Source organism: Tetrao urogallus, assembly GCF_951394365.1.
Source record: "Tetrao urogallus genome assembly, chromosome: 1".
Classification (NCBI taxonomy): Eukaryota; Metazoa; Chordata; class Aves; order Galliformes; family Phasianidae; genus Tetrao; species Tetrao urogallus.
The window spans coordinates 24,916,266-24,929,768 of NC_136813.1; the positions used below are offsets into that span (position 1 = coordinate 24,916,266).

The window sequence follows — 13,503 nt, forward strand, 5'->3', positions numbered from 1 at the left end:
AATATCACTAAAACTTTTGTCCGGCATTTGGAAAAGTAAAGCAGCTGTAAGGTAGTGGATGTTCAATCTCTTCACATGCCTCTGGGGGAACTCAGAAACAGTTCGGTTTTTACACAGTTTATAATGTTCTTTGAATGCTTTCTTTAATAGCGAAAAACACTCTTCAAAGGCCTATAAGGGAACCACTCAGGGGAAATGTTGAGATGCACAAATGTCAGTTAGGCACACTTTCTGCTGGAAGTGAGTGGGAGTTCAACACCACTTATGCTTTTGAAATTTTTCTCCTTGGGAGATGATCTCAATGCCTTTCCTTCTTTGTCTTTGTGAGACAATCCATCATTTTCTAAAAGGATCTGTATTGCACATTTTTAATTAGAGAGATGTGAAGTAAGACACTTCAGAAAAGGATTCTTAAATCACGTAAGAGCTGTGTTAAGAGCTAACAGTTTACTGACACTGTTTTTGCCTTTTTTTATCAAAATGTATGGAGAGAATTTTTAATTCTCTGGTTGATAATAATGCTACTGTTTTGTACAATATATGCATAGAGGATCTACTGTTAAATCTGTGTCAAACTGCACATCATTTTCAGTTCTTTGTGTGAGTGACAATATGATTTATGTGTTTGCATGCAGTATGCCAGCCAGCATCTTTGCACAAAGGAGGAAATAATTCGAGAGCTCAGTGAGTGCAGTCTAACAACTCAGACTTGCAATCACCTCTGAGCAAGTTCAGGGTCTTCCAGTAGATCTTGCAGGAGAGCAACGTAAGAATGTAAGCAAAAGAGTTAGTTGTGGGAAAGGACAGAGCAAACGCAGGAGGATACTTGAAGATCCTCTAAAGTCTTTGTGATATTCATGTACTTAAAAAGCCCAAAAAAAAAAGGATGAGTCAAAATTTAGATGTTTGTGTGTCAGAATTCGTACTCTGTTTAAGACACAAAGATACAAAGATAACTTGAGCTTCAATGAAAAATAATTCAGGTACAATTTTTAATTCAAGTGGTCTTTTTTTTTTTTTTTTTTTTCCTTTTTTGCATTAGAATTGCCTGTGCAGTGCTGTTCTTCCTCACCTCTAACCTCAAGAAATCATTTTTCTTTTTGCCAGGTTCTCAACCTAGTACAATCCTATGTCACACTGAGGGTCCCTCTGTATGTCTCCTATGTTTTCCACTCTCCGGTGGGAGTAGGAGGTTGGCAGCACTTTGATCTGCAGTCTGAGCTCCGGCTGACTTTTGTGTATGACACTGCCATCCTGTGGAAGGACGGCATCGGGAGTCCACCAGAGGCAGAGCTCCAAGGTGGGACTCTGATTTCTTTTCATCAAAATCATTCTGTTACCAAGAGTGTAACTTCACTATTGGTTGCAAGCTGTTTGTTTTTTTGCCCAGCGCTTAAAATTCTCTGCTGTGTTGCTTATGAAAGCCACATAAAGTTGATATCAATTCTTTTCCTGCAAGCAAAAACAACTGCCTCTTTGTGTTTCTAGTACACAAAATTAACACATTTATTTCTACTCAGGGCCTCAACATTTACTGTGTCTTTGTATTCTGTTACCACACACTATATTTGAGTCTTAATGAGAAAAATTGAAACTTTGTTGTCAATATTTTTCTGGCTCTGAGCATACAATTGCAGAATATTTTTGATATTTTGAAAACATTAATTATGAAACATTGAAAAAGAAGAGAATACATAATGGATATAACAACCGGTCTTATCCGTTAGACTACTGAATTGTAAAAGTAAAACGTTATTTAAATGTGATACATACTGCCGATAAATATTTGTGACTGCAATTAGTCAGCAGGTCAGACTTTATCATTAGATATTTTGTCTCTCCAAAAAGTGAATTTATTTTAAAAAACATGCAGATATCTGCAAAAGATTAAAATGCATAGTTGTGCATATGTACTGCTTTGTTCTTCATGTGCAGATTTACTTAGCAGCGCCCAGAATTAAGCTTCAGGTGTTCATTATCTGTCCCAGCCTAAGGTAGGATACAGGCACCAGCTATAATTACATATGTACACTCACACAATGTCAGCAATCCAGTGTGAAGCTGAAGCTATTCTTTTTTTTTTTTTTTTTTTTTTTTGCAAACTCTATGTCTGAACTGCAGATGTCATTGCTATGCAAATTTCTGTCCTCATAGTAAGAGGAGGCAATGAGGAATGGCAAGGGCAATCTGCAGTGCATGAAGAATGAAGCACATGCCAGGCACTGCCTAAAGAACAAGCCACATGCCACAAATCATGTGATGTATTTGTCACCACTTAAAAGCCAGATCTAATCCTTAGTTTTAGCAACTATGTGATGTGTCTGTGCCACCACTTTCATGCCTTTGGTGCTTTAAATTTTTATTTATATGTCTAAAAAGCTGATGTTCAGGGCTATGGAGGTAATGAACATTGGCAGCTCCCTTTGAACACAGAAGCATAGAACATAATGAACACAGGAGTAGTGGAGGGCAGACACCCAATGGATTCCAGTCTGATTTGGGCAGCTACTGAGAGTTATTGCTTCTCACTATATGTTTTTCTGGGCAGGAAGGAGTTAACTACTTCTCACTTTATTTCTATACCTCTGGATGCATTTATTTCCTCTACAGAAATTCTATGTAAAGCCGCAATTCATGTATACATACAGGTATACATTTATATATATTTCTAATGTATAAATTAATGTGTTTGGTACAAATGATTTTGTGCATATTTTGTGATATGTGTTCATGTTGGCAAACATGTTAGGTTTCTGGCACATTATCTTAGGTTTTTGGCCTGTTTTCTTCTTGCCACTAGCAAACAGGAGGCTGTTACACCACTGGCTCTCGATAAGTGAGCACTGTAGAAATGCCCGAACTCTGAAGCTTTGCAGAATACTGGAGTAAAGGGGATTTGAATTCAAGCATCAGAAATAAACCACTTCTGACATATAAACAAGACCTTGTAACCTGAGATTAGGGAACATTACGCTCATGTTTTGGGTTGAATTCATTCCAGAAATCTCCAGCAACGCAAACCCTGTCAGAACAAGTTTCACAGATTCATCTGTCCACCAGTACCACGGAAGACACAACTGCTGCTGCCACAGTGGCAGTGCATGCTGCCTTGGCACAATGGACAGAGAGGCCCTGATAAAGAGGACACAGCTTTTATTGGCAGAAGTCAGTTTGAATACCTGGTGAAACCGAAAGTATTCTTCCTTCTCCAGAACCCACTGGCCCTGACTATGTTGTTCCTGAATACAGATGCTACCTACGCTGTGAATTTTTCTCAGTCTACTAGAACCTCTGTGTGGGCATAGCAACATATGTAAGACTATGAATTTGCAGGGAATTAAGAATTTCCCTATGTATTTTGGAAAGCATTGTGAAACTCTAGCTCTAGTCCCACTATGTAAATTCATGTTTAAAAAGACTCTTAAATGAGCCTAAAAGATACCATCAGGCCCCTTCCCAAACAGCCGATGAGGCAAGGGAGAATAAAAAGAGTGGAGCTGCTGTTGTGTAGAAGTGTGATTTGTATGTCATCTGCAATTGGAATGGTATTTATGGATTGGCTTCTGCTGACAGGTTCTCTGTACCCAACCAGCATGCGTATTAGTGAAGAGGGACGCCTGGTTGTCAACTTCAAGACTGAAGCACGGTTTCACGGTCTGTTTGTCATGTCCCACCTTGGTAAGCTTAATCTGCAGTTTAGCAGTACTGTAAAAATACAGACACACCTCCCAAATTTCATATTTTTCATTCTTCTTAGTCTTGCTGCTGACATCTGATGTTTTTATGTCCTCTGTCTCTCCAGATAATTATTTGTTCTGTTTGGGTTTTTTTGCTTGTCACTGATGACTATATTCAGAATTTCAAACTTAGTGAAATAGTTCCACTTGATGGAAAGGCTGATTAGTGAAAGGTGAAGATCTAGGCCAATCTGTCCACTAGAGATCCATAAAAACACATTTTTGATCCAGAAGCTAAGATGCACAACCTATCTCTATTTAGAGACTAAGAATTAAAATTTCTTTTCTAATTTGCAGCCTGTCAATGTTATTTAGACCTTTTTCAAAGAGTAAAAAAAAGCTTTAGTAGGAGTTTTGTATCTCTCTGTTAATAAAACATTCTCACTGCCATTCAATTAAGTCATTACTGAGGACCTGATCCTGCAATTTAATCTGTTTAAACCCTTCTCCCTTTGTTCAGAATAATCACAGGTATAAGTCTCTTTCTACAGATGTAAGTCTGAGCATGAATGTTGGCTATGGAAAAGATTATCCAAGTAAATTAAATCTGCTGAACAATAATGGGAAGGGGGAAAAAAAAAGCATTTTAAGAAATCTGTTTTAGTTTTAGTTAGTTTTTTTAACCTATAACACTCCTTCATAGTGATTCTGCTTTTTCTCAGCTGTCTTCTAGAGTTTAAGGTCTGTGTATTGGATAGAACTGAAAGAGTAACTCTGCTAAGATAAATTATTTTTTGTTCCCTGGGCTGACATTCCAAGTTAAAAACAGGAGGGATTATAGATCTTTGCCATTCCACTCTCACTGTTTTGCCTTTCAGTTAGATTTAATCTTTATACAATTCTGGTTGCGTAGCCCAAAAACAACTGCTTAACTGACATTTGAACAAGAGTCAAGGGGGCCCAGCTATGTTGACTGTAATTCATTTTGTAAGTTTCAGCTAATAAAGCCCATTGCCCTGTAAAAGCATTAACATCACCACGGCATTATGGTTTTTAAATTATTGGGAATGTTTGTCTGGCTGAGAGTCTGCACTGAAACACTGAAGCTGACAAATCTGTCTATTGGCACATTTCTAGCTTCATCTCTAACTTCCATGGTTATGTCAGCTGATCACCCGAGCCTGACGTTCAGCCTCAGCCTCATCCGAAGCGAGCCCACGTACAACCAACCAGTACAGCAGTGGAGCTTTGTTTCAGATTTTGCGGTAAAACCTCAGCCTTTGCTGTTTTCTCTTACCTCAACTTGTCAGTTAGGACGTTGGTGTTAACACTCTTCTCTCTCAATGTCTCTCCACAAAGGTTCGAGACTATTCTGGGACCTATACGGTAAAGCTGATAGCTTGTACCACTGCTGCACACCAGGAGTACAGCCTACCGGTGATCTGCAATCCTAGAGAGCCGATCACATTTGATCTGGATATTCGATTCCAGCAGGTAGCACCCCAGTGATGTTTTCTTCATATTTGCTTTTCATTTTAATTTTCAAATCACCTTTGGTAATCTTGTAATTATAGTACCAGAAATTTGATTTACTTGCTTACAACAAACCAATTCCAAAACTGCAGTGACAGAACATGCTCTCTTCTGCTGTTTAGTTCTACGCAATGTGGAAAGATTGATGTAGGAGCACAAGTGATTTTTTTGTCTTTGACGCATGGACAATATTTGTTCATTTTTCTGTGATAGTCAGAAGGATGTTCATTCACATTGATTTGTATGATGGTTACCATCTCTGGTATTGAATGTGGGACCTTCAGAGGAAGATTGATCCAGTCCTAAGGTAGGACTTCCTCCACTGGCTGTGGAGGAAGTGTACATAAGCAACATTGTTAAAACACTCAGCTTTAATACTTATTTGTGATATTAAGTGACAAGAATCCCAGCCATATGGATCACTAATTGTAAGGGCTAGCATGATCTTGGGAATAGTAAGGATGAAGTTTTATTACTCCTGTTATTTGGAGCCAATACAACCAAGACTGGAACAATGTGGCTGGGGTTTCATGCTCATTAGTATAGATGTATGCTATTAGATCATCTTACAGTGTAAATACAGTGTGAATCAGCCAGAGATGCACAATCAGTTTCCTGTTGAATTAGCCAGAGTATGCAAAAGAATGTATGCAGCCTTTATGCTTTCACTTGGTGTTATGCCAGCTATGGGAGAACAGACGATTCCTGATACGGCATTAAGCTCTGGTGAAACAGGGAGATGATACATGATCTGACACGAAACCTGCCTTCTCAGAATTAACCCAGCAAAACATTTTGGAAAAAATGAGTGGCTGGAGTTGGGAAGGGCAAATTTTTACTAGTTCAGCACTCTGGCTTTCATCTGGCATTTCTAATCTGCTTCTAGGAACTCTAAAGCTATTCACAACAGTGCTGAACCACAGCCTGTGTCCAGTCCTCACGCAAACAAGAAAGATGCTGATGATTTGAAGAAAATTCAAAAGAGCAACAAAATTGTTGCAAAATTGGCAAAGTAGCCTAGGGATATTCTTTTTATCTCACCTGGAAGAAGCCTAAGGAGCAAATTTCTCAAGTTGTGAGAATGATTTTGTGAAAATAAAATGGCTGCTATAGGGTTCCTTGTATCAGACAACGCTTTAATAGTGTGGTATATGCAAGTTTCAGGTACACATATTAAAATTAGGGATAAGGTACACAACTGTAATACTGTCATAATTGCTAAGTACTGTTGCTGCTTAGTCCCCATCACCAGCAATTTTCAAATCAAGACCAACTTATTGTTTTGAGATACTCACAGTGAAAGGAATTCAGGAAATGTTGTGGTCCATTATTGTTTCCTTTGATCATAGATGGAAAGAATATGTGGTCTTAAAGTGGGTTCCAATAAGACTTTTAGGCATTCTGCAAAAATGAATGAACATTAGTATCCACATTTTAGCAATAAGAAACAGGAAACAGAGAAGTGAGCATGAAAACTCATGCTGTAATGCTAGTTTTTAGACTAAGAACATCCTGATACCTTGCACAGGCTCACTGAAGTCAGTGAGTGCCAGTCTCAAAACTGGCAAAATCAAACTGACTGCAAATCAAATTATGAAATAGAACCACAAAAATTGTTTCTCTCAGTTCTCGTTCTAGTGCCCCAGCTGCTCTACTGAATTATCTTCTTGGTATTTTTGGTATGAGACTTTTTATATTCTTGTAATCGTCGTTTTGTTTGGATTTCCTTCACTAATGTTTTCATTGTTTAGGAGCGAGGGGCCGTTTTAGGATGCAAAAATCAAATAGAAAAGATATTTTTGTGTTCTCTCTTTGAAGATTTCACTTCAGTATTTCCGTCTTTACCATGTTTCTACCCATTTCGTTGCTATTCCTTCTGTGGCCCTAGAAGAGGGGAGCAGGTAGCCTGTAACATTACTGAGCATTGTATTACCACTACTTCATTCTGGGATGCCCTGTACATGACAGCATCCAAACTGCAATCTCTGTTATATTACAATCTCTTCAGCATCTCCTTTCTTTAAATGCACATGACTAATTCTTGACAGAACTACTCCCATAGTACTTGCTGCCCTCAGATGAACCTGCTTCAGGAGCCATGTGCTTCTTTTGAGGTACTATGTATCTCATGGGTTTTTGTCCCATGGATGTGGATATGTGTATATATATACATATATATAAAATGTATATATATAGTTCCAAACCATCCATATGCAAAGTTCATGAGTATGACAAATAGGCAGAGTAAACTGGCTGTACATTTTTTCACTCAGCAGATCCTCACAGATTATGTTTTAAGTGCTCTTTTGTTTAAAATGCTTTAGCTGGACAATGGAAGTAATTACATTTAAATTACTGTCATAAAATTCAGCTATAAGTCAGCCGCTGGCAGCACTGAGTCTTACATGTAAAACTGAAACAAAAATAGTCACAGAATGAATAAGAGATGTATTCCCAGCTATATGCGTAGTATTGATCCAGACCACTGCTCTTACCATTGGTTGTAAATGGTGTGCCTGAAGTCAGTGCCTTCAGTTTAACACATGCCTTTTGTTTCCAGTTCAGTAGAGATTTACTCTGCCAAGGAAGAGCTTGATGAGGCCATGCTTCATTCTCTTTCAGATCCGCAGCCGAAAACCAGTTGACTCCGATAGGTATTTGAAGCTGTGGGATCACAACCCAGTAGCTTGAATCCAGGCATTTGGAAAGAAGCATTCCAAAGAGATTGGAAATATTTTTTTAATTATTATAATTTCTGTGAAAAGGTTATGGGGATAAGACTCCTCTGTATGAAGTTTATAAAAATGTTTTAGCTGTTCATTCTTTTTGCTAAATCCTGTTGCTCTGGCAGTTTTGGGAGCCTACTGTGAAAAAAGGGATTTGAAGAAGAAAAAGCCTGCATATATTGTGGCAGCAGTTTCTGTTTATGTTGTTATATCTCATTCCATCAGCACCCTGTCTGTAGGCCAGCAAGAATGTTTTCATTTGTGTCTTCTTTCCTTCTTTTTCATATACATATATGCATTGACAAAGGCATTTTTCTTATTTGTTTAGTGGCCTCTTGTGCTTTTTTTTTCCTTTTTTCTTTCTTTCTTTTCTTTTTTTTTTTTTTTTGGAATGCATGAAGCACATCTGTTTGAGGTCTGGGTTCTCCTCAGTCCTTTTTGCTGTATTCTTTCATTTTTTCTTATGGCCAATATAGGGGTTGCCTTTTAACTTATGTTTATGAAGTACGTGGCCCAGTGAGAAGCTGCTTCTAATAATAGTGTTTTATTGTACTTTTATTATGTAATCAAGGACAAATCATAGATAACAATATGGAACATATGAAGATAAATATTAGCATAAAAGATGCTCAGATGGTTTGGTGCCTTTTCACATATATGATCTGAGATACATACACAGATATCCTGCATCATTAAATCTTGCAAATGGATATCGGAGAATCAGAAACAGACTTGGGACTTCAGTGTAAGGTTAAAAATGGGATAGAGAAAACAGGCTGAGTCAAAAAGGAAGAAGATTCTGTGGAAAATATTTTCTTCACCTTACCTCACATACAAGTTGCCCTGGGCACCTTCTTGTCTAGGATTTGAAAAATGTGGTGGGAAAAAACTAGCCCAGAATCTCATCAATCACAGAAGTAGATAAGCAAAAGGCTATGCATGTGTAAAATATGCAGCAATATATTTCTAGTGCAAATAAATATTTATAGTTAGGCTGTGTTATAGCATGTAAATATGAGCTGATGAATAGCATATATGGGAGAAGATCAATGTTTTGAAAGTGATTAAAGAATGCTTTTTGAAGCACTGTTGTGTTTTAGGTTAGTGACCCAGTGGCTGCTGAGTTCAGCTTGAACACCCAGATGTTCCTTCTCTCCAAAAAGACGCTCTGGCTGTCAGATGGATCAATGGGCTTTGGACAAGAAAGTGATGTTGCTTTCTCAGAAGGTAAAATTGTGCACTGATCACAGACCTTTAATATGTGTGTCACACTTTCAGGATTCTGTTTCAGGAATAAGAATTTAGCTGTGTCTAGCTGCGTTCTTTTGCATTTGCCTTTCCTACTGGCACTTTATGCCAGAGCTGTTGGTCCATCTACGCAGAAACTATTACATCTGAATTTGACATTAGTGGTGCCATTTCTCAAATGCTGTGCACTTCATAAACACTTTTTGAGTGAAGACCTGAATATAGTCCACAATTTAAAGCAGCTTCTGAACTGGTTCTAATTACAGCAACTGCAAATGGCTTCCTAGTGCTATTACACAGCCCAGAGCGTGTAGAAGAGTGTGCAGTTTGATCACAACCTTTGGCAACACCCTCTGGTGAAAGCTGAGTGGCAAGGTGTCTCAAGTAAATTCTTGATGTAGCTGTAGGCAGACTGAGAGTCTTCAGCTCGGACGTTTGAGATGAGCAGAAACTGCAGTCACGTTACACTGCACCAAGCTTCTTAACTAGGCTTATTTGTTTAGCTTCAGTATTGTTAACGGTTAACTGTTCCAGTGTAACAGGATGTTCACTGTGTGCATTCTCTTACAGGTGATGTCATTTATGGTCGAGTGATGGTGGATCCAGTGCAAAATCTGGGTGATTCCTTCTATTGCAGCATTGAGAAGGTTTTCCTGTGTACAGGAGCTGATGGATATGTACCCAAGTATAATCCATCCAATACTGAATATGGGTGTCTTGCTGATTCTCCGTCCCTTCTGTACAGATTCAAGATTGTGGTAAGATTTCTAGATCTGGAAGAATGCACATTTATTGTGATAATTTTTTCTACTTCTTCTGTTATCTAAAACCAGCCTGGGAATAACAGATCTATAATTTACAAACATGCTTTTTTTTTTTTTTTTTTTTTTTTTTTTTTTTACCTCTGTGATCTTGTAGGATAAAGCTCAACCAGAAACACAAGCCACAAGCTTTGGAGATGTGCTTTTTAATGCAAAACTTGCAATAGATGATCCAGAAGCAATTTCTTTAGTTAAACAACCAGGCTCTGATGGATTTAAAGTAGACTCAACTCCTCTATTTCAGGTATGATTTCTATAGCTTAGTACCAAGACACTGAACCAAGCAGAAACACTTATACAAGAAATGTTTTTAAGTGTAAGTCACATTGAAAACAACTAAAAGATTTATTGTTATTTCAATTCAATTAAATAGAGTTTCAAACACAAATTTCAAGATGTAAAATCTGGAACACTTCTAGGATGATTCATATAGGGACAATATTGCTTTTCTTCTGTTTAATTCCATAACCTAAGGAGAAATTATATCAATAATTGTTATACATTTCTTCTAAGAACTTAAGTTTCTTTTTATACAGCACTGTTTTATTCCTTCTCATCTCTCTTGTCTAAGCCACAGAGAGAAAGCATTTATAAAGAACTTCATCAGAAGCTAATTGATACAACATTTTCTCTGCAAGTCATCTTCACAAGCGTGCATACTGCAAAACATCTAAGCACAGGAAGGCCTTCTAATTGAAATCTAAAGGATGCACCAGCTTCTTAATTCTGTATAACCCATCAGCTGTTTACTTTCATTCTTTAGATCGGTATGACCCCACCAGCTGTTTTCCCTTTAGAATTTGCCTCCTGTATTATTTCCAAAACTACATGCCAAACTGTAGTGATTGGACAGATCAAAATGGTGGGAAAAGGTGTTTCACCAGGGGTGTAAAGGCGGAAGAATCAGCACAATACAAAGGGGCTATAAGGAAAGGGAAGAAGATTGCTTACCCATATCAGAAGATTCCAGGTTTGCAGAGGAAAGCTCCACCAGGGAGGGATCTCCAGAAAGAGATCCTTCTCTAGTGGCAGTCAGCTCTTAAATGGGGTCTAAAGAGTTGCAGCCAGACTTTACCCCTTCTAGTTGTACAGGTGAATTGCCTTCAGCTGTGCTCCCAGGTCTGACCTGGTCCTTTCCCAGGAGATCAATCGGTGGTTCAGGCCGTGACTCAATAGTTCCCATAAACAAACTCAAAAGTACAAATTAGGAAAAGTACTAAGGAGTCATTAATCCTACTCCCATCCATTCAGTGATATGTCCCACTGTAAACAATGGAGTATTTAAGAGAACAGCCTATTTAATACAAAAATGGTTTCATAACCTGACCCCACTGAACTGATGTCTTTGTTTTGTTTTAAAGAATCCTTTCCCAATAATGCAGTATTTTTTTGCTCTCATTCTGTCAGAAGAATGAGAATGTGAAGAAAGATTACGTCATGACAAAGATGTGGAAAAACAAGTATAAAATAGAAAATGTGTTCAGCATTTTGCATGATAACAGAATCTGGGGGCAACTACTCAAAGTAGAAACCAGTAGCCTTAAAAAAAAAAAATAGGAGAGATTCAGATCATCCTACTGGATCTTGCCGAATTTGTTATGTATCCAGAAAATACAGGACAGACTCAAGGAAGATGGTGTTATCTTCTGCAGACTGCAGGGAATCGCAGAGTCACAGAATGAATGAGGTTGTCAGGGACTTCTGGAAATGTTCTATTCTGACCCCTCTGTTCAAAGCAGAGTCACCCAGAGCAGGTTGCCCAGGTCTTGTTCAGCTGGATTTTGAATGACTCCAAGAACAGAGATTCTACAGGCTCTCTGTTTAACCACCATAAGGTGGCAAATTGCTTTCTTATGTTCAGATGGAAACAGGAGCCGCAGCTAAGGTCCAGAAGGCTGGGAGGTTAGGTCTGGAAAGCCCTTTCTCTGTAGCCTGTCCATGGCTGAGGTTCTTTGCACAAGACCTGTACGGCCATTGGTGTTAATGGTACAAAGTTAAATGACAAGGCTGTCTTTCTTCATCTGCACCTGTTAGTTATAGAGTGTGGCTATGGAGAGGGGTTAACACTGTTCTTAAAATTTTGACAGAAAATGTGACTTACCTGGGACTGATTGACACACTGTGTGTTTTATCTGTTCCTGATTTTGAAATTTGAAAGTACTGTCCAGACAGTCATTACAAAGTGGTAACTGATTTTGTCTGTTTATAGCTCTGTCCAGATTGTGCATGTATGTTTAAAAGCAAAAAAATTGTGTCTCTCTAGGTGTCTTTGGGCAGGGAGTGGTATGTCCATACAATCTACACTGTACGATCAAAGGAGAACGCTAACCGTGGAATTGGCAAAAGAAGTGTGGAGCAGCAGTACCACTCACTTTTTAGTGGAGGTAGCACAGTAGCATCCACACAGAGACGCCGTAAGAGAGGAGTTGTGGGAGCCCCAGAGCTTGCAAAAGACATTGGAGTAGAAAACAACCGAGGGACGAACATACAGCACATAGCACTGGATCGCACCAGCAAGAAACAGGTCCCTCAAAGGGAGGTTGTGGTCAGTGGTGTTCTCCCCAGAGAACTGAACAGCCAGAGCTCAGGGGTCAGCGTAGTCACAATCATTGGTGGAGCTGCTGCCATTTTCCTTGCCATCTGCTTAATTGCAATCATTATTTTGCTGCTAAAGCGGAGACAAAATTCTGAGAAGAAGGAAGCTTCAAAGAAGTCAGGCAGCAATGAACCAATGATGCTGCCCGATAACTACACCAGCGATAGCTCTGAGGTTTGATTTGAAGAACAAAAATTCAAGCCAGAGTCTCCAGGGTGCCTCAAAACAAAATTGAACTGCACTTACATAGCAGCAGATCACAGTGACTCGTGAAGAGTAAAAAGTTCATGTGCGTCTAGATTTACTTGAAATTTTTTATCCTGAACTTTTGCTGCCTTTGTCAACAATAGCAAAATCCATACTGAATCTCCCACTTTGCACTAAAGGTTATCGTGATGTCCCTATATCATGCACTAATCTTTAGCAGGAGTTCAAGGAACTGCATTGTAAGGGAGAACATTTTGTTTTGTCTTTTTGTATTTGCTGACATTTCAAAAAAGTAGTAAAAACTATCCAAAGGTGCTATAGATCCTGTCTGTAATAAGAGAGGAAATCCATTTCTTTAGAAATACTGAATACTTGAGAGGTGGAATGCTTACACTCTTCAGTTAAATTTTGTACTGTTTCTCACAAAGAACTCAGTGTCTGCAGTTAGGCTGAAAGGTGATAAAATACCTTAGGCATGAATCCTCCCTCCTGTAAGACTTTGACTTCATTTAAGCTATACCAGTGATTAGGTTTTTTTTCCTTGTTTAACTGAACTTTTTCAAAAGGCAGCTAGATTAGACGGCGTAACATTATAATCAGTTGCATGTCACAAAAGGCAATACTTATTCTTTTCTGCAAATTCTTATCCAGCTATTTAATCAGATTTTTTTTTCCTTATTTATGTTGATATAAAG

At 38.5% G+C, this 13,503-nt stretch overlaps 1 protein-coding gene across 1 annotated transcript in view; it reads left to right on the plus strand.

The window, feature by feature from the left end:
* FREM2 (FRAS1 related extracellular matrix 2) overlaps positions 1 to 12,781 on the plus strand; it is a gene marked incomplete at both ends in the record, with an annotated part of 123,403 nt that extends 110,622 nt beyond the window's left edge. The window contains 8 exons of the mRNA XM_079537983.1: positions 1,108 to 1,300; positions 3,574 to 3,678; positions 4,815 to 4,942; positions 5,037 to 5,171; positions 9,037 to 9,163; positions 9,755 to 9,942; positions 10,103 to 10,249; positions 12,269 to 12,781. Coding sequence (XP_079394109.1) covers positions 1,108 to 1,300; positions 3,574 to 3,678; positions 4,815 to 4,942; positions 5,037 to 5,171; positions 9,037 to 9,163; positions 9,755 to 9,942; positions 10,103 to 10,249; positions 12,269 to 12,781 — 1,536 coding nt within the window. The remainder of the gene's footprint in view (positions 1 to 1,107; positions 1,301 to 3,573; positions 3,679 to 4,814; positions 4,943 to 5,036; positions 5,172 to 9,036; positions 9,164 to 9,754; positions 9,943 to 10,102; positions 10,250 to 12,268) is intronic.
* Positions 12,782 to 13,503: the final 722 nt, after the last annotated feature.